A 27666-nucleotide genomic window follows, 5' to 3' on the forward strand; every position below is an offset into this window, starting at 1 on the left:
CTAAACATGCATTTCAATAGCATTTCAGTGGGCAGCAAGAGTGGCGCAGTTGCTGCTTCACAGCGCCAGAGACCCGGGTTCAATCCTGACTAAGGATGCAGTCTGAAGGAGTTTGTACGTTTTCCCTGTGACCACGTGTGTTTTCTCCAGGTGCTCCGGTTTCCTCCCACATTCCAAAGACATGCGGGTTTGTAGGCTAATTGGCTTCTGTAAATTGTCCCGAGTGTGTTGGATAGAACTAGTGTATGGGTAATACTTAGGAAGGAACTGCAGATGCTGGTTTACACCAAAGATAGACATAAAATGCTGGAAGTAACCCAGCCTGTTCTGCTGTGTTGCTCCAGCACTTTGTGTCTATCTTTGGGTATTAGTTGGTTGGTGTGGATTCGTTGGGCCGAAGGGCCTGTTTCCATGCTCTAAACTAAATTAATCTAATACAAAACTTGTCACTGAATGTCAAGGAAAATGAAGAAAAACAAATCTGAGTACAATGGTGAAAATAACAAGGGAGTCGATGTCTGTTCTTATTTTAATTTTAATTGCAGAATAGGATTTTTTTAACTTTGTTTTTAAAATGGGACAGGGCATCAAAAAAAGACTCAACTGCTCAGGAGGTATGGTAGCATCCACAGCGATTTTAAAAAAAACCTGATTTTTCAGATTACTGATTTTAAAAACAAAACTGTTAAAAATACCAGAGGTAAATCAGAAAATAAGAAAGACCAGAGAAAAACAAACAAGATTCAGGGGAGAACAAAATAAGTTCTGTGAAAGGATGGAAGGCAGGAGAGTAAATAATAGAAGGGATTAAATGATCGTACAATAGGGAGCGATGTTGGGAAAGCAAAGAAACATAAGACAGGTGTAGAAATTTTAGTTTTTAGTTTTACAGATACAGTGCAGAAACAGGCCCTTCGGCCCACCGAGTCCGTGCCGACCAGCGATCCCCGCACACTAGCACTATCCTGCACACTATGATCATATTGAATGGCGGTGCAGGCTCGAAGGGCCGAATGGCCTACTCCTGCACCTATTTTCTATGTTTCTATGTTACCACTTGTCACTAGAACACAGCACATCACAAATATTCAGAGCTCAAAAACATGATCATTTCTAGTCCAGATCCATATCAGAAGACCACAATTTCTCTTCACCATTCATTCATTAATCACAATTTTTGTCAATATTTTATGTTAGCAAAATTGATTTGTGGAGATTTTCCCTGCATGTTAAGTAACCCAGTGGTATTGATCGTACCTGCTCTGTACATTGTCTCCAATTAACGAATTAAACGTTCAAATAAGCTCCTTTAAAATTCATCACAGGGTCAAATATTGAAAAATGAAATAGAAACATAAAAAAAAGTAATATTTAAGATAAAACCTGGGTCTATATCAACCTCCAATAAGACATGTTGCTCCTTAAGTAAAAGGTAATGAAATGTTACATAGTTTTGACAAAATTATTGAAACATATATGATTATTAAGGGATTGGACACGCCAGAGGCAAGAAACATGTTCCCAATGTTGGGGGAATCCAGAACCAGGGGCCGCAGATTAAGAATTAGATAGGCCATTTTGAATGGAGATGAGGAAAAACTTTTTTACGCAGAGAGTTGTGAATCTGTGGAATTCTCTGCCTCAGAAGGCAGTGGAGGCCAATTCCCTGGATGCTTTCAAGAGAAAGTTAGATAGAGCTCTTAAAGATAGTGGAGGCAGGGGATATGGCGAGTAGGCAGGAACGGGGTACTGATTGTGGATGATCAGCCATGATCAGCCTGAATGGCGGTGCTGGCTCGAAGGACAGAATGGCCTACTCCTGCACCTATTGTCTGTCTAAAATATTTGATATATCCCTGCTGGCATGAGGCTAAAAGTGGCTCTGAACATTTCTGTTTCATTATACGGTAATTACAAAACTGAGTTATAAGTCACATAGCACTGGTGATCATTTGTACACGTCGTTCTGCTGTGTCTTTGAAAGGCTGTCTGATTAGTTTCCTTCTCCAAGTCTACATCATTCTATATCATGAGCACAACCAACAGCAATATGGAAATTGTTATTGAGTCTTCCTTCAATACTCATTCAGATAGTGGATCGGAAATCACAACAACATATTATGTAATCATTTTCTTCTCACTGTACTCCTAATCTCCCAGCATTTTTTTTTTTTAAAAGGTCAAATCAATTCTGAAATTATCTTTCCATGGTATAGATTTTCATTTTCTGGAGACATTTTTCAAACTAGAACCAAATAGTGCAAATGCCATAATCATATTTCAGCGCTTAGCAAATTGAGCTGTTTAGTAATGGAAATCGTGTAGAGAAAGAGCGTTGGCCACCAAGCATGTTTTATTGAAAGAACTGAATCAGGCAAAACGACCACCTTCCTCTGTTAATTTTTTCACCACCACTGGGTAAATCATTTTTCTCTTCAATCTGTGCACTGAAGAAAGAAAGCAGCTCATGATGACTAAAATCCAACCAGCCACGTGATTATCCATCAGGTTACTCAATAAATATGTATGGGCGGCAGAATGTTACAGTGGTCTGAGGAAGGGTCTCGGCCCAAAATGTCACTTAACCATGTTTACTTTACTTTAGACTTTAGAGACACAGAATGGAAACAGGGCCTTTCAACTCACATGCCGACCAACAATCACCCAGTACACCAGCACTATCCGACACACTCGGGACAATTTACAATGTTAGCAAAGACAATTAAATTAGAAGCCTGTACATCTTTGGAGTGTGGGAGGAAACCGGAGCACCCGGGAAAGACCCATGCAGTCACAGGGAAAACGTACAAACTCCGTGAGGACATCACCTGTCGGCACGACTGTACGCGGGTCTCTGCCGCTGTTAGGCAGCAACTCAATCGCTGCGCCACCGTGCCGCTCCTATTCTCTAAGGATGCTGCATGACAATAGACAATAGGTGCAGGAGTAGGCCATTCAGCCCTTCGAGCCAGCACCGCCATTCAATGTGATCATGGCTGATCATCCCCAATCAGTACCCCGTTCCTGCCTTCTCCCCATATCCCCTGACTCTGCTATCTTTACGACCCGCTTTGTTAGTCTAGCACCAGTCTAGCAGTAGACCTGCTGCCTCACAGCCCCAGAGACCCAGGTTCAATCCTGACCTCCGGTGCTGGCTGTGTGGAGTTTGGACATCCTCCGTGATCACATGGGTTTCCTCCGGATGCTCCGGTTTTTTCCCACATTCCAGACATGCAGGTTTGTAGGTTAATTAGCTTCTGTAAATTGCCCCTGGTGTAGTGGATGTGAAAGTGGGATAACATGGAACTAATGTGCAGGTGATCAATGGTCGGAATGAACTCAGTGGGCTGAAGGGCCTGTTTCCTGCTGTATGTCTAAACTAAACTGATACAGTATAAATGCTGCAGACATTCATTGATGGGTTCCTATATAGAATTCTAAATGAAATCCCCGAAAAAGCTAACAACATCATCTGCATCTTAACCTTTGTTTTGACACATTCTGGGAAATTACAGCTGAATTAAATAACCCCGAGATATCAAAACACATCAAAAATAATTGCAGGATTTAATGAACTTTCAACGATGGTTCTGAAAATTGACAGCTATAAAAATGGTAGCAAATGGACAGTATTGTGGAGCAATTAAAAGGAAAGGCTGGCATTTGCTTTCAGCGGTGTTAAACGGATTGTGGAAAATTTCTGAAGGAACAGGGAGAAAAGATTATTCCTCAGCATAAGAACAGCAGCTCTGTTCCAAGAGCAAATAAGCAATTTCACCGAGACCCACGGCATGCCATCCTAACTTGACTCGTCGTGATTTAGTAGTATTTCAAATCAGATACAAAAATGAAAACAATGATGAAATCTGTACTTAAGATTGGAGTGAATGTGAACAGTGTTCAGCTCAAGTAGATTGAAACAATGCCACCCAGACAGCACTGGAAGCATGGGGCACTTCATTTAACAAAGTGATAAACTCAGAATGTATTTGCTGAATGCCACAGGGTAAATCATTTCTGTTGCTCCACGACTGCGGCCCAATAACAATTTTATTTGCCACAAAAGCAATGTTTTTCAAATAACATTGATAATACACATTGAATTTTTAAGAGAGAGAAAAAAAACATGCAAACCCCCATTTCTCTTCTGCTATTTAATCTGTTCTGGACCTTTCTATTAATTGATTGCCAAGTGAAGATTTAAAGACCTTCATTGCTTATAAGCTAACTATTCCATTACATTGTACACGGTCATAGCCACGTTCCATTAGGGGTACTGCCCGGTCCATCACAGGTACTGACCTCCCCACCATCGAAGGGATCTACAGGAGTCACTGCCTCAAATAAGGCAGCCAGCATCATCAAGGACCCACACCACCCTGGGCACGGTCTCATTTCACTCCTGCCATCAGGAAGAAGATACAAGAGCCTGAAAACTGTAACATTCAGGAGCAGCTTTTCCCTACAACCATCAGGCTATTAAACACTACAACCTACATATAACGACTGAACTGCAAAGACTTGGGGCCATTGATTTTGCTTTTGCACTAATATGCTTTGCTTTATTTATATAGTCATAGAGTGATACAGCATTAAAAAACAGGCCCTTTGGCCCAACTTGCCCACACAGACCAACATGTCCCAGCTACACTAGTCCCACCTGCCTGTGCTCGGTCCATATCCCACCAAACCTGTCCTGTCCATGTACCTGTCTAACTGTTTCTTAAACGTTGGGGTAGTCCCAGCCTCAACTACCCCCTCTGGCAGCTCGTTCCATACACCCACCACCCTTTGCGTGAAAAAGTTACCCCTCAGATTCCCATTAAATAATTTCCCCTTCACCTTAAACCTATGCCCTCTGGTCAATTATACACCTACTCTGGGCAAATAAACTATATATGAACATATTCATATTCATATACCCAGAGTTTTTTTGCCCAGAGTAGGTGAATCATTGACCAGACTGTTTTTTTTGTTTTTTTTTAGGAAGGTCTGAAGAAGGGTCTCGACCCGAAACGTCACCCATTCGGTCTCTCCGGAGATACTATAGGTCCTGCTGAGTTACTCAAGCTTATGTTTACATATCTGTTGTGCTGCTGCAAGTAAGGATTTCATTTGTTTTCATTGTTCCACTCCGGGACATATGACAGTAACGCACTCTTGACTCTTGAAGCTACTATCAATCCCTTTTGCATGACATTGCAAAATAAAACAAAGATTTTTGATGTATTGTAAAATGTAGATAAGTTTCTTCTTGTATGTTCAAACAACTTGCTGAAAATAAATACGAATCTACTCGGCGATATATTTTGCAAATATCCAGCACCTCAGGGCTTTTTCTGGACTCTGGATAATATACCATATTAACTTTGTCATTACGCCCACGGTTTTTTAAAATAATTCTGGCATTAAAATTCCAAGCAATCTTCTGTCATCATTTGATACACTGCAAACTCCTGGAATACGTGTGAAAAGTTGTGGATAAGAGAGATTATCTCACTCCACTGAGATCATACAAACAAGTCATTGACAGTCTGATTCTGAATTGATAAACTGACTCAACTGAGGATAAAAGTGACTTGTGTTTTGTTTCACTGTGCAGTGGGAAGATCGAAGATTTGGTATCCGACATTTCATACAGAGAAAGTTAGCGTGACAGTCACCTCAGGGTAATGGTATATACTTCCTGATGCAAGTTTTCAGAACAGCATTGGCAAGAATCTAACATAACTAACATGTCAAAGGGAAATGGAGAAATCAGTGCCGCCTTGTCACTTTCTTGGGATGTTATGACACTTGGGATGCTCGGAATCACTGACGGAATTCATCAGATTACAACATCAGACTGCAAAAAGCCTGCTAAACGTATCATAACACCACAGAAAACTGTGTTGAAGCTTTCACTTTTTTTGACATTTTTAAATCCATTCACTATTTGTTAGGATTATGTCGGCAAACATTAAGGTGTATTTGTCTGGAAATAAATAATTTGTCCCTGGAATTCAGTCCAGCTTCTCAAAAGGCGCTGTAAAAGATAGAGAGACGAGGAACTGCAGATGCTGGTGTGCAAGAAGAAAAAAAACACAAAATGCTGGTGTAACTCAGCAGGCCAGGCAGCATCTCTGCAGAACATGGATAGGTGATTATTCGGGTTGGGACCCTTCTTCAGACGCAAAATGCTGGAGTAACTCTGGTCTCAACCCGCAAAGTTGCCCATTCCTTCTCTCCAGAGATGCTGCCTGTCCCGCTGAGTTACTCCAGCATTTTGTGTCTATCTTCGAGTAACTCTGCGGGTCAGGTAGATCTTTGGAGAAAAGGAATGGGTGATGTTTTGGTTTGAGACCCTTCTTTAGGTTGAGAGTCAGGGGAGAGGGAAACTAGAGGTGGCCCTTGTAGCTAAAGGGATCAGGGGGTATGGAGAGAAGGCAGGTACGGGATACTGAGTTGGATGATCAGCCATGATCATATTGAATGGCGGTGCAGGCTCGAAGGGCCGAATGACCTACTCCTGCACCTATTTTCTATGATTCTATGAAAAGGTTGAAAGAACAATGAAGGAAAGGCATGAAAAGGACAGATCAAAGCCTGCAACGATGATCATGGAAAGGTGGAGCCCACAATGGTCCATTGTTGGCTGTGGGAAAGGTGATGGCGAGTCGATACAGAGAAACTAAGCAGCATAACTAAGGTGGGGAAGAGACAGAGAGAGAGGGGGAATGCAAGGGTTACTTGAAATGTACCCTTGCATTCCCCCTCTCTGCTGGTGGCCTTGCCGAGGCACCATGAAGTGTAGATGGATTCAATGGGAGGGAGGGAATGGTAGGGTAGGTAAGCACTCCACATTTGTCTGCTTTCCTCCTTAATCAGGTCCGTTTGAGTTTAGAGTATAGAGATACAGCGCGGAAAAGGGCCCTTCGGCCCACACGGACCAGCGATTCCCGCACACCAACGCTATCCTACACTCGCTAGGGACAATTTTTACATTTTTACTAAGCCAACTAACCTACAAACCTGCACGTCTTTGGGGTGTGGGAGGAAACCGAAGACTTTGGAGAAAACCCATGTAGGTCACGGGAGAACGCACTGCAGGAGTCAAGAGAGTTTTGTCATATGTTCCAGATAGAACAATGACATTCTTACTTGCAGCAGCACAACAGAACATGTACACTTAGTACACTGTAAACAATATAATGAACGAGAGGGAAAAAAAAAAGTTCAGTGTGTGTACTCTGTACAGACAAGCACAGGATTGAACCCAGATCCTGGCGCTGTTAGGCAGTAGCTCCACCGTTACGCCACCGTTGCGCCCTTTACCCAGTAAGTTTAGATTAACGGCCGATCTTTAAAAAATGTTGCCTCAAGTGTGACTCATTTTCACATACACATGACTTGTCTCCACCAGAATGGCAGTCTCTTAAAGGCGCTATCAAACGTTGGCCCAGTTTTCACCGATGCTCAAAAGTATCGCATTGAAATAAATGTCATGAAAGCTGTATTATTAGCACAGCATAATTACCGAGATGCAACTGGCAACCGAACATTTTAAATATTTATAACCTTCAATTTTAACCAAGGAAATTGGCTGAAAAGAAAGATTATCTAACTTTAATTCCATGTATTTGTTCCTAAAGGAACGGAATAATTTGCAATGCTTCATTCAAATTACAACATTTAGTAAAAATCGCTATAAATGTATAATTTGCTAAAAAAAAAGTGTAATGACATAATGATGGAAATACTCTCTGTTCATTAAATACCACTTAGTGAAATGCAGATTCTTGAGTGCAGATGCCGCAATCTTGAGCAAAACACAAATGTCCTGGAGGAACTCAGCGGATCAGGCAGCATCTGCGGAGGGAATGGATAGGTGACGTTTTGGGATGGACCCTTCTGCAGCCCAAGGCTGAAGAAAGGTCGCATGCCCATTTCACAAAGTGGTATTCAATGAATATCGAGTACTGCCATCATTATGCCATTACACTTTTTATTCCAGGAGTCCAGTGCTTTGCTCAATCTGTAAAATTGTTTGACAAGCGATAGCAGTTTGCTGCAGATGGCTTCACATACAACACAATATTTACAAAAAAAATTTAAAAGACAAAATACAGAGAATAGACACAGAGTAGAAAGAAAAGGTATTATGACTTTCAAAAGTATTGCCAAGTTGCTCTTGTAAGTCAAGAGATGCATGGCTAAGCAGACAGACATCTTGGTCGGCAGGGATGAGTAGGGCAAAAGGGCGTGGAAACAGACCTATTGGCCCAACTTATAGCCAAGTGTTAAGGGGCTAAAAACAGGAATTGCTTGAAACATTCAGCAGGTCAAGCAGCTTCTGTGGAAAATGAAGCAGTGTTTAGTTCAGTTTAATATAGCTTAGAGGTACAGGCACGTAAACAGGCTCTTCAGCCCACCCATTCCATGCCAACCAGCGATCCTCAAGCACTAACACTATCCTACACACTAGAGACAACTTACAATCTACAGAACCCAATTTAACCTACAAACCTGCACATCTTTGGAGTGTGGGAGGGAACCAGAGCACCTGGGGAAAACCCAGGCAGTCACACGGAGAACGAACAGTCTCCGTCCCGACAGCACCCGCAGTCAGGATCAAACTAGGGTCTCTGGCACCACTACCCCTGCACCACTCTGCCACATTAGTGCTTCAGGTCGAAGGTTTGTCGAACCTTTCCGACAAAGGGTTTCAGACCTCAAACATTAAATCCATTTCTCTTTCTGTTGATGCTGCATGACTTGCTGCGTATTTCCAGCATTTGCTAGTTATATTTCAGATTTGCAGCATGTGCAGTTATTTTTTTACTTTCAAGAATTAAAGGGCTTCTCGAAAGAGTCAGTTAGTGAATGAGGACCAAGATGTAAATGGAAAAACAGAAGGTACAACATGAGATATAGCAAGATAAGGTTGTGAGGGACAGAAAAGAAATGGACACATTTAAGAACAAGAACCATTAGGACGGTTCAGTGGGAAGAGCTGCAGCCTGACAGCGACAGAGAGTCGGGTTTCATCCTGACCTCTGGTGCTGTGTGTGCGGAATTTGCACGTTCTCCTTGTGACCACGTGGGTTATACAAACTCACTTAGCTTATTAATGCACTTGAGAGAAGAAAGTCTAGTCCAGGCTTTTTGTGTCCACAGCAATGTGGTACGTTGGAGTAGCTGGTATACCTGCTGCTTAACAGCGGCAGAGACCCAGGTTCAATCCAGACCACAGGTGCAGGCTGTGTGCAGCTTGCACATCCTCCATGACCACGTGCTTTCCCTCCGGGTGCTCGGGATTTCTTCCACATCCCAAAGACGGGCCAGTAGGTTAACTGGCCTCTGTAAGTTGCCCCTAATGTGTAAGGAGTGGACGGGAAAGTGAGATAACATAGAACTAGTGTGAACGGGTGATCGATTGTCGGTATGAACTCAGTGGGTGGAAGGGCCTGTTTCTATGCTGCATCTCTAAACTAAAGGAAACGAGAGCTCATGAAATCTAACAAACACATAGACTTTTACTTTCCTTGATAAGATTACTGGCACAGGATGCCAGAGACAGCTAAATTTGCTGAAGGTGATGACTACCAAAGTGCTAGAGAAGCTTAAATCTGCAAAAAAAAAAAAAAAGCAGAACAGATTGAATCTATCCAATTACTGCCAAACCAGTCCAGTGTCAATCTTCCGTAAAGAGATGGAAGGATCAGGCAGTGTTACAAAGGAGTAATTCTCCCCTGATAAACTGCCCAATGATACTCCACTTGGGCTCCACAGGATTACGCAGAACAAGACATCACTGCAGATGCACAGATCAAAACCCGAGCTGAATTCTAGAATCAAGATGAGAGTGCCTTCCCAGGACATAAAAACAGCATCAGACATTCTGCGGCACTGATCAGCCTTTGTAAAATTGAAGCAGAGAAACAGAGGCCATACCCTCAGAATAGAAGGACGTACTTTTAGAAAGGAATTTCTTCAGGCAGTAGGTGGTGAATCTATGGAATTCATTGCCGCAGATGGCGGTGGAGGCCATCAATAGAGATTTGTAAAGCGGAGATTGACTGAATCTTGATTAGCAAGGGTGTCAAGGGTTATTGGGCAAAGGCAGGAGAATGGGGTTGAGAGGGAAAGATAGATCAGCCATGATTGAATGGCAGAGTAGACTTGATGGGATGAATGGCCTACTTCTGCTCCTAGAACTTATGAACAGCAATAAGATAGTTCATCTGTGGAACTCATTGCCACAGAGCGCTGCGGAGGCCGTCAGTGGATCTTTTTAAGGCACAGATAGACAAATTCGTGATTAGAATAGGGGTGTCAAAGGTTATGGGGAGAAGGCAGGAAAATTGCATTAGGAGGCAGAGATCAGCCATGATTGAATAGCGGAGTAGACTCGATGGGCCGAATGGCCTAATTCTACTCCTATAACGTGAACGTGAAGAATGAGGAATGATTGATGTTGATGGAGATCAACCATTCTAGCTCAAGGACATCACTGCAGATGTTCCACAGGGCGGTGTCCTAGTCTGGTCATCTTCTACGACTTCATCAACGAATGGCCCGTGCCTTTTTTCGTTTAGTTTCAGAGATACAGCACGGAAACAGGCCCTTCGGCCCACTGAGTCCATGCAGACCAGCGATCCCCGTACACATCAGCCCTATCCTACACACTCGGGACAATTTACAATTTTTTTACTGAAGCCAATTAACCTACAAACCCGGACGTCTTTCTAGTGTGGGTGGAAACTGGAGTACCCAGGGAAAACCTACTCGGTCATGGGGAGAATGTACAATGCCCATATAAACAACACCAGTGGTCAGGATTGAAACCAGACGTGCAGGTTTGTAAGTTAATTGACTTCTGTAAATTCTCCCTAGTGTGCTGGATAGAACGTGCACAGGTGATCGTTGGTCAGCGCGGACTTGGCGTGCCGAAGGGTCTGTTTCCACATGTGTGTCTAAAATCAAAATCTTACATTAAGGTGTTTAGAAAGATATGGGCCAAAAGCAGGACAAGTGTAGATGGGGCATCATGGTTGGCATCAGCAAGTTGGGCCAGAAGGCCTGTTTCCATGCTCTATGACTCAAGGAGGTAAATGTGATTCTCAAATCTAAAGGGATCAAGGTATGGGGAATGAAAGTAGGAGCAGGATACAGGATAAATCAGTCATGATCATTTTGCAGGGTGGAGAAGGCTCAAAGGGCTTAATGGGTGCTCCTGTTCATAGCTCTTGTGATCTCCGCTTCAAGGTTTTCATGATATTTCAGGCCGTAGTCAAGGTTCATGGAGAATAATCATTTTGATAAATGCTGGATGTTAGCTGGCATCTGTTGATCCCACCGGTAATAGTAATAGGGCTGCGTAAATCTACTTTCTGCAAGCAAAAATACTTTAGTAATGCCTGATTCTTACGATGAAGAAAATATTTCTGCTTAAGAAGGAACTGCAGATGCTGGAAAATCGAAGGTAGACAAAAATGCTGGAGAAACTCAGCGGGTGAGGCAGCATCAATGGAGCGAAGGAAATAGGCAACTTTTCGGGTTGAGACCTTTCTTCAGACTTCTTCAATATTTCTGCTAATCATTTTGCCACTTTCATCTCATCTATCTTAACAACCTTTCACGGGGATCATGACAGAAGCCTCCTTGCTGTGATCCCCGGAAACGACGACACGATGCACTCTGTGACACGTTGGGCGACCGATTCTGTCAACATGTTGGATGACGACAGAAGCCAACAGCGAGCTATACGTCGTCTGACACACGAGCGAACGAACGAACAACCTTTCACCACACATATTGCAAATTTATCACACCAGTCTTTTGAATTGGTGGGAAGCATAGTGGTGCACATAGAACACAGAGCAGTAAAACCTAGGAATGGGCCATTTGGCCCACAATGTTCATGATGAACACGATTCCAAGTTAAATCTGATCTCGTCAGCCTGCACGTCACTCATATACCTCCATTCCCCGCATACCCATATGCCTATCTGAAAACCTTGTAAATGCCACTATCTTTTATGTCTCCACCACCATTGGGGCGGCACAGTGGCACAGCGGTAGAGTTGTTTCCTTACAGCGCCAGAGACCAGGGTTTCATCCTGGCGACGGGTGCTGTCTGTACGGAGTTTGTATGTTCTCCCTGTGGCCTCTTTAGTCAGAGGCTGGTGAATCTGTGGGATTCTTTGCCACAGAAGGCTGTGGAAGCCAAGTCAGTGGATATTTTTTAAGGCAGAGATAGATGGACTCTTGATTAGTACAGGAGTCAGAGGTTATGGGGAGAAGGCAGGAGAATGGGGTTAGGAGGGAGAGATAGATCAGCCATGATTGAATTGCGGAGTAGACGATGGGCCGAATGGCCTAATTTTACTCCTATCAATAATGACCTTATGACCGTGGGTTTTCTGCGAGAAATTTGGTTTCCTCCCACACTCCAAAGACGTACAGGTTTGTAGGTTAAATGGCTTGGAATAAATGTAAAAATTGTCCTGAGTGTAGGATAGTGTTAATGTGCGGGGATCACTGGTCGGTGCGGACTCGGTGGGCCGAAGGGATTGTTTCAGCCTTGTATCTCAAAACTAAATTAAACCATCTCTGGCAGTGTGTTCCAGGCATGCAGGTAGTGCGGATGATTCACAGCACCAATCCTGACCTCCAATGCTGTCTGCGTGGAGTTTCCATGTTCACCCCAAGCTTCTGCCACATCCCAAAGATGCATCAGTAAGTTAACAAGCGTGTCGGAAGGGACTGCAGATGCTGGTTTACACCAAAGATAGACACAAAATGCTGGAGTAACTCAGCGGGACAGGCAGCATCTCTGGAGAAAAGGAATAGGCGACGTTTCAGGTTGAGACCCTTCTTCAGGCTGAGAGACAGGGATGCTGACTGACCCGCTGAGTTACACCAGCATTCCGTGTCAATATTCTAGTAAGTTAACTGGCAGCTATTAATAGTCTCTAGCCTAGACTGGTATGTGTGGGAAATGGGGCGAGTTTATAGCTGTGAAAAGGGAGAGAAAGTTACATGAAAGTAAGTGGGGGAATCATAAGATCATAAATGACAGTAGTAGAATTAGGCCATTGGCCCATCAAGTCCACTCTGCCATTCAAACATGGCTGATCTAACCTCATTCTCCTGCTTTCTCCCCTTAACCTCACACCCATACTAATCAAGAATCTATCCATCTCTGCCTTCAAAATATCCATTGACTTGGCCTCCACAGCCTTCTGTGGCAATGAGTTCCACAGATTCACCACCCTTTGACTAAAGAAATTCCTCCTCGTCTCAATGAAACTGATGGGCCAGCTCTGCGAGCTAGCATTTGATGGGCCAAATGGCATCCTTCTACACTGCAAAATATTCAGAAACATAATTACCACATATTCGTCTTCAGTTCGCAGTACAAAACTCCTCAGAATTATAGCATAGTTGACAGAAGAACAGTGCGTGATGCACCATTAGCAAAAGACATCTGGCTCACAACCAAACTGCTAATCTACAGAAATCATTGTCAAAGCGGCAATAAGGGAAATAAAAAAGAGTAAGCTGAAAAACAATGCAACGGTGAAACATTTTTGCGATGGTCCTCTGCAAAACATAGTTTAAAACAAGTCAATTACTGAGCTTGTCAAGTGAATAAAACAAAAATTAATCAACTGGCACGAAATGGCAGGATGTTCAGGAGTAAAGATGGGAGTTCAGTTCAGAAAGCCTTGCTGAAATATCTATACCTTTATCATGGTTGTTATCAAAGTGTTCATACCTTTTCCACTCAATCCTTCATTACTGAGAGTTCACAGCATTACAGCCACACATTTAAAAGAGGTCTGCTCTTTTATTAAGTATACCTCAACAAACACTTGAAAGGTTCATAAGAACAAATGTATCATTCAAATACATGATTGAAACCAAAATTAACAAATTGTAACAATTGTAAGATTAGTGTCATTTATTTTTATAATTGCTTGACAGTCCTAATATTTACATATTACTTTGAGTTTGCACCACCATTCGATCATGACTGATCTAATTATCCTTCTCAACGCCAATCTCCTGCCTTCATGACTTGGCCCACACCGGCATCTGTGATTTCCACAGATTCACCACTCTCTGGCTAAAGAAATTCCTCCTCATCTCCATTATGGAAGTACGTCCTTTTATTCTGTGACTGTGCCCTCAGGTCCTAAACTACTGGAAATATAATCTCCACATGCACTCTATCTAGGCCTTACATTATTTGCTAGGTTTCAATGAGATTCCCCTCATCTTTGTTTAAGCCTGTGGGCCGTATAGTGGTGGAGCAGTGGAGTTGCTGTCTTACAGCGCCAAAGATCCAGGTTCAATCCTGAGTGTGGACACTGTACGGAGTTTGTATGTTCTCCCTGTGATCGCGTGGGTTTTCTCCGGGTGCACCAGTTTTCTCCCACACTCCAAAGACGGATAGGTTTGTAGGTTAATTGGCTTTGGTAAAAATTGTAAATTGTCCCTCGTGCATAGGATAGTGCTAGTGTGCGGGGTGATCACTGGTTGGCACAGACACGGTGGGTGTAGTGTTGTATCTCTAAAGTACTGTCTGAAGTTTGCTCCTGTCTTTGCTTTGCCACACAGCTGCCTCTAGTGTGTCCAAGCTCTTAACAATCTTATATGTTTCAATGAGATACCTATTTTATACGTTTCAATGAGATTGCAGTATGCCCATCGAGGGTTGCTGATTGCAGGAGGGGGGGGGGAGGAGGGAGAGAGAGAGAACACAAGAGAGAAAAAAAAACCCTTTTAGGCAGGTTGATTGGCAATAATTAATGTCATGGTATGCAAATCCAGCATATACTTGTAATGACAAAACATTAAATGTTATGGTGAGCTGCAAGTGGAATTAATGGGGAAATATGCCATCCTCAATGAAAACAGAGAGCCCAGGGCCAAGATACAGCAATCGTGAAGTAAACAGGGGGTGTGACAGAACGCAGCAGAGCAACTTTTGGATTTCCAGATTTAATAAGGCATTCAGCTCTCTGCCACTTGTGGGGCCATTTATGCGCATATCAGGCACCATTAGCCTGGCACTTATTTTGACAATAAGCATTTTCTCAAGATAATTTTCTGCGTCTAGTGCTCAATCGATGTGGCCAAATAGATCTGGAACTTGGCTAATATTCAAATTAGCCATTTATTGTGCGCTACATCAGATTCAAAAGAGAAGCCGATGAATCAGATTTAACAATATTCTCTACTTTCCAGGCCACTGTTTTTTTAAGATTCATTTTCTTCTTTTTTTAAAAAAAACTCATCCATTGCCCCGATGCAGATAAGTTTAAATCATTTAAGAATAATTTACTCATCGGTTATTTTTCCCCCGCATTAATTACAGTAGAATTACGAAACCACTTCCAGGGTTTTTATTTAGCACTATTACACCTGCTCATCAATGTATACATGTAAACAAAACTAACAGCTTTTCTCATGTAAATATTGCCGCCACTCATCCATGAAAAAAGACATGGATGAGGATGATCAGCCATGATCACATTGAATGGCGGTGCTGGCATGAAGGGCTGAATGGCCTACTCCTGCACCTATTGCCTATTGCCTATTGCCTATTGGCATCTTAAGAGTTACAGCTACAGTTCAGTTTATTGTCACATGTACCGTGCTAACCAGCCAGCGGAAAACCAGCAGAAAGCGAATGGCATGTTGGCCTTCATAACAAGAGGAGTTGAGTATAAGAGCAAAGAGGTCCTTCTGCAGTTGTACAGGGCCCTAGTGAGACCACACCTGGAGTATTGTGTGCAGTTTTGGTCCCCCAATTTGAGGAAGGACATTCTTGCTATTGAGGGAGTGCAGCGTAGGTTTACAAGGTTAATTCCCGGGATGGCGGGACTGTCATATGCTGAGAGAATGGAGCAGCTGGGCTTGTACACTCTGGAGTTTAGAAGGATGAGAGGGAATCTCATTGAAACATATAAGATTGTTAAGAGCTTGGACACACTAGAGGCAGGAAACATGTTCCCGGTGTTGGGGGAAGTCCAGAACCAGGGGCCACAGTTTAAGAATAAGGAGTAAGTCATTTAGAACGGAGACAAGGAGACACTTTTTCTCACAGAGAGTGGTGAGTCTGTGGAATTCTCTGCCTCAGAGGGCCGTGGAGGCAGGTTCTCTGGATGCTTCCAAGAGAGAGCTAGATAGGGCTCTAAAAAATAGCAGTGTCAGGGGATATGGGGAGAAGGCAGGTACGGGGTACTGATTGGGGATGATCAGCCATGATCACATTGAATGGCAGTGCTGGCTCGAAGGGCCGAATGGCCTACTCCTGCGCCTATTGTCTATAAAGACAATATATGTGGTGGTGAATCTGCGGAATTCATTGCCACGTACGACTGTGGAGGCCAAGTGTTGGGGATCCTTATAGTGGAGATTGATAGGTTCTTGATTAGTAGTGTGTCGGAGGTTATGGGGAGAAGGCAGGAGAATGGGGTTGAGAGGGAAAGATAGATTGGCCTTGATTGAATGGCGGAGTAGACGCCATGGGACGAATGGGCTAATTCTGCTCACGTGAGTTATGAAGTTATAAATGTTTATAATGTCACAACAAAGATATGATTGGCTTTTTGCCAGCTAAACAGTTGACGCATATAAAAAAATCAATTGCCATACTTACAAACCTCAAAGCCATATTAGAAGGTCATAAGGTCATAAAGAATATGAGTAGAATTAGGCCATTTGGCCCTTCAAGTCTACTGCACCAAGTTTACTCTCCCTCCTAACCCCATTCCCCTGCCTTCTCCCCAAAACCTCTGACACCCGTACTAATCAAAAATCTATCAGTCTCTGCCTTAAAAATGTCCACTGACGGCCTCTACAGCTTTCTGTGGCAAAGAATTCCACAGATTCACCACCCTCTGACTGAAGAATTATGGTGGAGTCACGCAACAGAAAGTTTGCACACCTTCTTAGAAAGAAAACATTGTAGTTATCCAGGTTCGAGGCATTTCAGCGTGGGTTCAGAATGGCAAAGCTCAAAGACTCCACATACACAGACAGAAACGATTGCATTTTAACGTAAAGGGTGGCACGGTGGCATAGCGGTAGAGTTGCTGCCTTAGAGAGCATGCAGCGCCGGTAACCTGGGTTCGGTCCTGATTACGGGTGCTGTCTGTACGGAGTTTGTACATTCTCCCCATGACCACGTGGGTTTTCTTTGAGATCTTTGGTTTCCTCCCACATTCCAAAGAGGAAAAAGTTTGTAGGTCAAGTTCTCCCCTCTCTCCGTACTCCACTGCGAAATCTCTTCAAGGTATGCCTACTTTGAAGAAGTTCTCCTCCTCTCTCCGCCTGCTGAGTTTCTCCAGCATTTTTGTGTACCTTCGATTTTCCAGCATCTGCAGTTCCTTCTTAAAGTTTGTAGGTTAATTGGCTTGGTATAAGTGTAAATTGTCCCTGGTGTGTGTAGGATAATGTTAATGTGTGGGGATCGTTGGTCGGTGAGGACTCGGTTGGCCGAAGGGCCTGTTTCCGCGCTGTGTCTCTAAACTAAACTACAGAGGTAGTAAACTTTCTGTTCCTTATTTAAAGCAACTCCTATCAAATTTTATATAAAATCAAGAGGGAAATAGATAGGGTGAATGCACAGAGTCTTATTCACAGGGTATGGGAATCAAGAACCAGAGGACATAGATTTATGACGAAAGTGGAAAGATTTAATAGGAACCTGAGGGGCAACTTTTCCCTCACAGAGGGTGGTGGATAAATGGAACGAGCTGCTAGAGGACGTAGATGAAGCAGATACAATAATAACGTTTAAAAGGCATTAGAACAGGTACGTGTTCAGGAAAGGTTTTGAAGGATATGGGCCAAATGGGGAGGGTGGGGGGGGTATTTGGGAGTAGCTGCATGGATAGATTGGGCTGAAGAACCTGTTTTCATTCTGCATGACTCTATGACTCTCAATCAGATACCATACTGCAGGTTTACATGAAGACAAGGAAGGAATTCTTAATTCCAGAGACACCTGTCCCAGCAGGGCAGATCAATGAGTCTGATTGACGGTTCAATTATGAACAATACCTTGGAGGATTGAGATTGAGCTTACTCAATGACTAGACTCCTGAATGTGCAGGAAGGAACTGCAGACGCTGGTTTAAACCGAAGATAGACACAAAAAGCTGGTGTGACTTAGCAAGTCAGGTAGCATCTCTGGAGAAAAGGAATAGGTGACGTTTCGGGTCGAGAATCTTCCTCAGACAAGTCTGAAGAAGGGTCTCGACCAGAAACGTTACCCATTCCTTTTCTCCAGAGATGCTGTCTGCTCCGATGAGTTACTCCAGCTTTTTGTGTCTATCTATGGACTGGACTACTGAGTTTGCCAGAGGTAAATGACTCAATGCCAATCTTCTAATAACAACCTGTATTTATATGGAACCTTTACCACAAAAAAGATATCCACGCCATTTCACAGTTTTCATGTTAGTTTCAGTGAATTTGGCAATTTTACTCTACAATAACATTACTATGCACAACAAGTATCAATAACTTGAGGCTTCAGCAGCCTTATTAGGCAAAATACTAAATCAAGTTTATTCTTTTGAATGTCTTTTCACTGCCTGAGAGAACCTTCTTTATGCATTTATTTCTTAAACCTCTTCAATTTTCAACAAAATATTGAATTGCTTTTAAAACCATTTTCCATAATCAAACCATCAGGATAGCTCAGGGGAGAATTAGTCGAGGTGCAGAAATTATGACAGGCACAATTTCTCTCAGCAGATAAGTCAATAATTATGAGATGTTTGGATAATTGGTGGAAGGCATAATTGAAAGTTGTTGAATTTGTTTAACATTCAAAGGTGGGGAATTAGAGTTTATTGCCTAAATGAGCGGCAAAGCATAAAACCTAATATTTATAAAGACTGTAAAACACAGAACAGTAGAGAAAAGGAGCATATCGGGATGGCACTGTGGCGCAACAGTAGAGTTGCTGCCTTATAGCTCCAGAGACCCAGGTTCAGTCCTGACTCTGGGTGCTGTCTGTACGGAGTTTGTACGTTCTCCCTGTGACCACATGGGTCTTCTCCAGTTTCCTCCCACATTGTAAAGATGTGCAGGTTTGTAGGTTAATTGGCCAGTAAATAGTCCCCATCGTGTAGGCACGGACTCGGTGGGGCTGTTCCCACGCTGTATCTCTAAACTAAACTAATGCCCTTCGGTCCACGATGTCTGTGCTGACCATGTTGCCAAATTAAATTAATCCCACCTGCCTGAAAAATTATGTCTATCTGTCAATTCCCTGCATGTTCATGTGCCTGTCTAAATACCTCATCAGTGTTCGATCGTGTCTGCTACCACCACCACTCTAGTAGCCGGTTTCAGTGTAAAAAACTTGCTTTGTGCATCTCCTTTAAACTTTGCCCCTTTCACCCAAGAACCATGCCATTTAATATTTTATAGGTTTGCTCTAGGAAGAAAGACTCTGATTATCTACCCTATCTATGCTCTTCATAATTTTATATACTTCTGCCGGTGATCCCTCAAGCCTTCAACACTGCAGAGAAAACTATTTGTGTTTGTCCAAAAAAAGACTGCAAGGTGCTGGAGTAACTCAGCGGGACAGGCATCATAAAAACATAGAAAATAGGTGCAGGAGGAGGCCATATGGCCCTTTGAGCCTGCACCGCCATTCATTGTGATCATGACTGATCATCCACAATCAGTAACCCGTGCCTGCCTTCTCCCCATATCCCTTAATTCCACTAGCCCCTCGAGCTCTATCTCTCTTTTAAATTCATCCAATTAATTAGCCTTTACTGCCTTCTGTGGCAGAGAATTCAACAAATTCACAACTCTCTGGTTGAAAACGTTTTACAATTTTAAATGGCCTCCCCTTTATTCTTGGACTGTGGCCCCTGGTTCTGGACTCCCCCATCATTGGGACCATATTTCCTGCATCTAGCTTCTCCTTTTATAATTTTATACGTTTCTATAAGATACCCTCTCATCCTACTAAATTCCAGTGAATGCAAGCCCAGTCTTTCTAATCTTTCCTCATATGACAGTCCCGCCATCCCGGGGATTAACCTTGTGAACCGACTCTGCACTCCCGCAATAGCAAGGATGTCCTTCCTATAATTGGGACATCTCTGTGTCCTAACCCGAAATGTCACCTATCCATGTTCTCCAGAGATGCTGCCTGACTCGCTGAGTTACTCCAGCATGTTGTGTCTTTTTCCAAAATTTAACCAATGTCTCCTTAGAACTAATACTCTTGAATCCCTGCAACATCTGGGTGAACCCCCATTCCTGTACCCTCCCCAAGGACTCCAGGTCCTTCCTGATGATGATGATACTCTATTGTCACTTGTACCTAATGTTTAATGTTTTATGTGCCATTCCTAAAGGTTTTTCATCCAATAGCCTGCATATCCCAATGAATCTTTTCGCTCTCCATTTTATGTTATCAGCAATCCACTGTGACATTCCATTGTTCAAAATGGGAAAATAAACAGCACGGGAATCCAAACCAATCCACAAACGTCAAGATGAAACAAGCAGCAAGATAATTCTGGTTGTAAATCTTGATATGATCATCTTGTAGCACAGCGCAACTCGGCAGGAAAATATGATTGATGGCAATGATTTCTTGCTTCAGGTCTGCTAATATTATTGCAGGGGTCATTGCTGCCTTCATTGTACACTGTGCCACCATTACCATACTCTGTACCAACATTACTATACACTGTGGCACCTGCACTGTACTATGTGCGCTATATATTGCCCCAACTGTACTATACACTGTGCTACCTTTAATATAAACTGCTACCCTTGCTATACACTGTCACCTTCACCATACATTGTGGTACCTTCACTCTGCAAGGTGTTGCCTTCACTATACACTGTGCTACATACACTGCTCCAACTTTACTATAAACTTTACTACCTTCACTATAAACTGCTACCTTTACTGTACACTGTGTCACCTTTAATGTGCACAGTTCCAAATTACTGTATACAATGCCACATTTATTATACCAACTTCACTCCACACCCTCCTACCTTTACTATACTCTGTACCAACTTTACTATACACTGTGGCACCTACACTATACATTGTTTCAGCTTTACAATACACTATGCTACCTATAATATACACTGTGATACCTTCACCGTACACTGTGCCGCCACCACCACCATTGTACCAACTTTACTACACACTGTGACACCGACATTATACACTGTACTACCTTCAATATAAACTGTTTAAGAAAGAACTGCAGATGCTGGAAAAATCGAAGGTAGACAAAAATGCTGGGGAAACTCAGCAGGTGAGGCAGCATCTATGGAGAGAAGAAATAGGTGACGTATCGGATTGAGACGCCTGAAGAACACTACACATTGTACATACCTTCACTAAACATTGCTCCAACTTTACTATACACTGGTCTAAGTTTACTATACACTGTACTACCTTCACTCTACACTGTACCAACTACACAATGCGGCACCTATACTGTGTTACCTTTAATATACATTGTACTATCTTTACTATACACTGATACCAACTTTACTATACACCATCGGTAGAGCGGGTGAGGCAGCATCTATGGAGCGAAGGAAATAGGCAACGTTTCGGGTCGAGACCCTTCTTGAAACTTTAATATACACTATATTTATTTTATATATACACTATATTTACTATACACCGTATTACTTTTAATACACCAAAGATAAGACACAAAAGTTGAGTAACTCAGTAACTTCAGGCACTGGAGAGAAGGAATGGGTGATTTTCCAGGTCAAAACCCTTCTTCAGACTTTAATACGCTGTGTTACCCTCACTATACACTGCACCAAGTTTAATATGCACTGTGCTGCCTACACTACACTCTGGACTACATTGAACTATACACACTGTACTAACTTGATGATACGCTGTGCTTCTTTAATACACCATTACCTTCACTCCACCCTGTATCAACTTTACTATACACTGTTGGCTGTGCTACACTGTGCCAACTTTACTATACACTGTGCCACGTTTACAATACACTGCTCCAACTTTACTGTACAGCATGCTACTTTTTTTATTTTATTTATTTATTTATTAGAAGTAGACATATTATAAAATGTAGTTACATATTATAGTTAAAAAAAACTTTTCATAAACATCAGTCATACATTATTAAAATTTTCCATTATCAATTACTTCTGCTTCTAGTGTTTTTATTTTTTATAGAAAGAGAGAAAAAGAGAGGGTAGAAAGTTACAAATAAAAAAGAAAGCAAAAAAAAACACAACAGAAAAACAAGGGAGGTGGAATGGGTTACCTGTAATACATCAATGGAGATAGGTTCGTAGGTTATAAAGTATAGTTTTTCATCTATTCCTGAGTTCAAGTTTCAGCTGGGTCCTCGTGCTGTGCCAATCTATCCCTTCAGATAGTTAATGAATGGAGCCCAAATTTTATGGAAAAGATCTTGTTTGTCCATTAAGACAAGTCTAATTCTTTCTAAGTATAGGGTCTCCGACATTTCCGTAATCCACATTTTAATTGTGGGGGTTGTAGGGCCTTTCCAAAATTTTAATATTAATTTTTTTCCGGTTATTATACTGTAATTGAGGAAGTTTCTTTGGTTTGTTGTGAGTGTTAAGCTTTGTTCTGATATTTCAAGTATTATTAATTTTGTGTCTGGGTCCAGTTTTGTATTAATAACTTCTGAAGTTATTTCAAAAATATCAGTCCAGAAATGTTTAAGTTTTATACAGTTTGCAAACGTATGTGTTAAATTAGCCTCTAAATGTAGACATTTATCACAAATAGGAGAGATTTGTGGGAGATTCTATTTAGTTTTATTTTAGAGAAGTGTAGTCTATGTAAGACCTTGAATTGTATTAAAGTATGTCTGGCATTTAATGAACATTGATGTATTTGTTGTAAACTTTCGTCCCACATATCTTTCGTGATAGGATGACCTATTTCATTTTCCCATTTGTATCTATATGGTTCGGTCGGTGGTACCTCGTTATTTAGTAGGGTGTTATAAATATAAGCTATTAGTTTTTCAGTATTAGGATGCTTGTTCAGACATTCATCAAGAATTTCTGATTCCCTATTCCTGTAAACTTGTACAGCATGCTACTTTTAATACATCATTACCTCAACTGTACTCTGTACCACCCTCACTATACTCTGTACCAACTTTAGCACTGTGTTGCCTACACTATGCATTGTACCAACTTTACCTCCACTGTTATATGGATATAGTTCCGGAAGTGGCAGCGCTGTTAACAGCTGCGGCTCGCCTGCAGTCCGTCTGTCTTTACTTTTTCCTGTTGTTTTTTTTTGTCTTGTTTTGGTTAAGTTTTAGTTTGTTGGGTTGTGTTAGAGGGGGTGAAACATGTTCTCTGTCTCTTCCTTCGGGGGAATGCGACTTTTTCGTGTCGTATCCCCCTTCTCTGCCTCCGTCTGCGCTGAGGCCTAATGGCGGAGCTGGCGGCCTCCAACCTGCGACCGACCCCGAGGCTCCGGAGGCAGAGCCAGCCAGGACTTACCAACGAGAGGCTCGCCGTCTTCGGGGCTAAGGCAGCGGTGGCCCGACTTGCTGGTGCGGCCTTCTGGCTTTCGGCGGCGGCCTGGAGCTGATGCAGCGGCCTGGAGCTGGGGCAGCAGCCCGGAGCGGAGACTGCGGGACCTGGAGCGGCAACTGCGGGACCCGGAGCTGGGGCGGCGGCCCGGAGCTGGGGCGGCTGCCCGGAGCTGATGCTGTGGCGGGCCGTCTCGAAGCGGAGACGGCGTTCCGGCTTTCGGCGGCGGCGACATCACCACGGAGGTCCGCCGGACTGGAGAGCGGCATCTTCGGCCTGGATCGATCGCCTCAGCGCAGAGGGAGAACAAGGAGGGAAGAGACGGAGACTAAGACTTTGCCTCCATCACAGTGAGGATGTGCTTGGTGAACTCACTGTGGTGGATGTTTAATTTGTGTTTATTGTATGTTTTGTTATTATTGATTCTGTGTATGACTGCGGGCAACATAATTTCGTTCAGACCGAAAGGTCTGAATGACAATAAAGGATCTATCTATCTACTGTACCATCCTTCACACTCACTCTGTACCAATATACACTGTGCTGTGTACCAACTTCACTCACTCTGTACCAACTTCACTCACTGTGCTGCCCACACTACACTCTCTCTGTACCAACTTGACTTCACTGTACCAACTTTAACACTCACTGTGCTGCAGTACACTGTGCCATCCTTCACTTCACTCTGTACCGACTTCACTGTAACTCCGTCCCTGTGAACCCGGCGGCGACCCCGACACTTCAGTGACCCCCCGCCCCGCCCCCCGTTACCCGGAGAGGGCGACGAGCGGCCCGCTGAGGTAGGTCAACAAAAACTCCCACCTTCAGCGGCCGGTCCGAGTTGAGTTGAGTTGAGCCGGGCCTCCACACCCCCCCCCCCCCCCCCGGCCGGGGCCTGCGGCCGAGACTAGGCCCGGAGTCCCCGCACTCTCCCCACCCCCCCCTCTCCCTCCCTCCCTCTCACCAACCAACCTGGCGAGCGGCGCGACCCGCCGGTGTGCCGAGCCTTCTCGCTGCCCGCAGACTGAGGGAGGCCGCCATTCTGCCGGGACGTGAGGGTGGGAGGGGAGGGAGGCGGAGGCCTGCCCCTCCTTCTCCAGCTCTCTCTCATCCACCACTACCTCCCCTCAATGCCCAACAGACCAAAGATCCTATAGCAGAGGATCTTTGCAACAGACTGCTGCTGCTCCTGCTAGTAAACTCATACAATGTTCATCAGACTGCTGCTGCTACTACTGCTATTAAACTTATTCAATGCTCATCAAACTGCTGCTCCTGCTAGTAAACTCTTACAATGCTCATCAAACTACTGCTGCTGCTCCTGTTAGTAAACTCATACAATGCTCATCAAACTGCTGCTCCTGTTAGTAAACTCATACAATGCTCATCAAACTGCTGCTGTTGCTATTAAACGTATCCAATGCTCATCAAACTGCTGCTCCTATTAGTAAACTCCTACTTCTGCTCCCAGTTGTCTTCTGGGCTTCATTAATGATAACTTGCTTGAAGATCTGAGTCTTCTCGTGTATTTCCTTTGCAACTGGAGCAAGGTAACCCAACATGTAGCCCAACACTGATCAATATCCCTGTGAATTTCCTGAGCTGGGTAACAACGTGTAAAATCCCAGCTTTCTGAAAAAAAAACTGAGGGGTAATTTTATAGAGGTGTATAAAATCATGAGGAGAATAGTTTGAATAGACACACAGTATTTTACCCAGATTAGGGGAAATCAAGAAGCAGAGGACATAGGTTTAAGATGAGAGGACAGCACAGTGGCACAGCAGTAGAGTTGCTGCCTTACAGCGCCAGTCACCCGGGTACGATCCACATTACGGGTACTGTCTGTACGGAGTTTGTACGTTTTCTCTGTGACTGCTCCAGTTTCCTCCCACACTCAAAGAAATAAAGATTTGTCTGTTAATTGGCTTTGATAAAAGTTGTAAATTGTCTGCAGTGTTTAGGATTGAAATAGTGTACTAGTAATCGTTGGTTGGTTCGGACTCAGTGGGCCGAAGGGCCTGTTTCTGCACCGTATCTCTATCGTCTAAATAGAGTGGGTGGTGGATAAACCCTTCCAGAGGAGGTAGTTGAGGCAAGTGCTAGAACAATATTTAAAATACATTTGGACAGGTAAAGGTGTGGCGGGATATGGGCCAAATGCGGGCAGGTGCGACTAGCGTAGATGGGGCATCTTGGTCGGCATAGGCAAGTTGGGCCGAAGGGCCTGTTTCTGTGTATTGTGGTTCTCTAACTCTACTGTTGCTCCCAGTAGTTTACTGGGCTGCATTGGTGGGATGTTGCTTGAAGACCTGAATGCATGCTGGTGGATTTCCATTGGAACCAGAGCAAGGCAACCAGTGTTAGTCCAATACAGATAAATAAATCAAATCCCAGCTTTCTGGACAGCATTGATGGGAAGTTGGCGAAACAAGGAACTGCAGTTGCTGGTTTACAAAAAAAAACAAAGTGCTGGAGTAACTCAGCGGGGTCATGTAACACCTCTGGGGAACTTGGATAGGTGACATTTTGGGTTGGAACCCTTCTTCAGGATGAAGAAGCCCTGAGTCCATGTTATGTAGAACAGCATAGCACAGGAACAGGCCCTTCAGCCCACAATTTCTGTGCTAAACATGATGCCAAATTGAACTAATTTCCTATCCCAGCATATCCACGTGCCTATCTAAAAGCCTTTTACACGCCACTATCATATCTGCTTCCACAACCACCCCTGGCGGTGTGTTCCGGGCACCCACCACTCTGTAAACAAAAACTTGCCTCCCATATCTAAACTTTCCCCCTTTCACCCAAAAACTATGCCCTCTAGTCTTTGATATTTCAAATACCTTAATTCAAAAGAAAATTACCTGGTTATTCATCATAATGCTGTTTGTGAGTTTTGCCGTATATGTAAAATGGTTGCCAACAAACCAACCATTATTTTGTTTGATTACCAATGGCACATAGAGGCACCTATATGAATGAGTTGCCGGAAAACATGTACTCTAACTCCATTTATAAGACATTTGGATAGGTACATAATAGGAAAGGTTTAGAGGAATGTGGGCCAAATGCAGGCACATGGACTAGCCTAGATGGGGCATCTTGGTCAACATGGACAATTTGGGCTGAAGGTCCTTTTTCAGTGCTGCATGACTCTAAATAATTTGTATTTGCTTACAGAAGGCAAAAAAAATAAAATTTGTATCCAAAAATGAATATTTCGATGACATTGGGCAGCATAGTGATGCAGCGGGTTGAGCCGCTATCTCACAGTGGCAGAGACCCATGTTCGATCTTAACTTCAGGTGCTGTCTGTGTGGAGTTTGCATATTCTTCCAATTAATGCGTGGGTGCTCTGGTTTCCTCACACAACCCCAAAGATGTGCAGGTTTGTAAGTTAATTGCTCTCTGTGTGTAGGAATTGAATGTGAAAGTTGTATAACATCGAACTACTGTGAACGGGTGGTCAATGTTTGGCATGGATCTGATGGGCCGTTCCAATCAACCATTCAAATCAGCAATTCAGTAAGATGTAGTAATCTACAAGTCTGAAGAAGGGTCTCGACCCAAAACATCACCCGTTCCTTCTCTCCAGAGATGCTGCCTGTCCCGCTGAGTTACTCCAGATTTTGGTGTCTATCTTCGGTTTAAACCAGCATCTGCAGTTCCTTCTTACACATAGTAATCTACGTGACTGTGAGTATACCTTTAAGACCTGAATGCACCATTTGGAATTGTTTTTGATTTATTGTTCTACCTAAAGTTCATGTTGAGGAGCACTTCAAAGCAAAGCATAAATGGCAGATGGATCATCTCACCTCCCAAACCATAATGAAGAATGGCCCCCACCCGAAGCATCGTCCTTGCATTTCCTTCCACAGATGCTGCCTGACCTGCTGAGTTCTTCCAGCACATTGTGTTTTGCTCGAGATTCCGGCATCTGCAATATTTTCTCTCCCAAACCACTCGTCTGTCCCTCAACCACCTTCCGCCCCAGCTTTGGTACAATTTGAGGCCTTCTTTCAACCTCATCAGTCACCTCAATAATCAACAAGATGAAAAAACATCATTTTAGCATTTATTGTGCTTGACTG

At 43.3% G+C, this 27666-nt stretch overlaps 1 protein-coding gene across 1 annotated transcript in view; it reads right to left on the reverse strand.

The window, feature by feature from the left end:
* The window catches only part of suclg2 (succinate-CoA ligase GDP-forming subunit beta), a 266723-nt gene extending 242050 nt beyond the window's left edge, over positions 1-24673 (reverse strand). Inside the window, exon 1 of the mRNA XM_033036670.1 lies at positions 24544-24673. Coding sequence (XP_032892561.1) covers positions 24544-24612 — 69 coding nt within the window. The 5' untranslated portion in view covers positions 24613-24673. The remainder of the gene's footprint in view (positions 1-24543) is intronic.
* Between the last annotated feature and the right edge of the window lie 2993 nt (positions 24674-27666).

The sequence above is a fragment of the Amblyraja radiata genome, chromosome 18 (assembly GCF_010909765.2).
Source record: "Amblyraja radiata isolate CabotCenter1 chromosome 18, sAmbRad1.1.pri, whole genome shotgun sequence".
NCBI lineage: Eukaryota > Metazoa > Chordata > Chondrichthyes > Rajiformes > Rajidae > Amblyraja > Amblyraja radiata.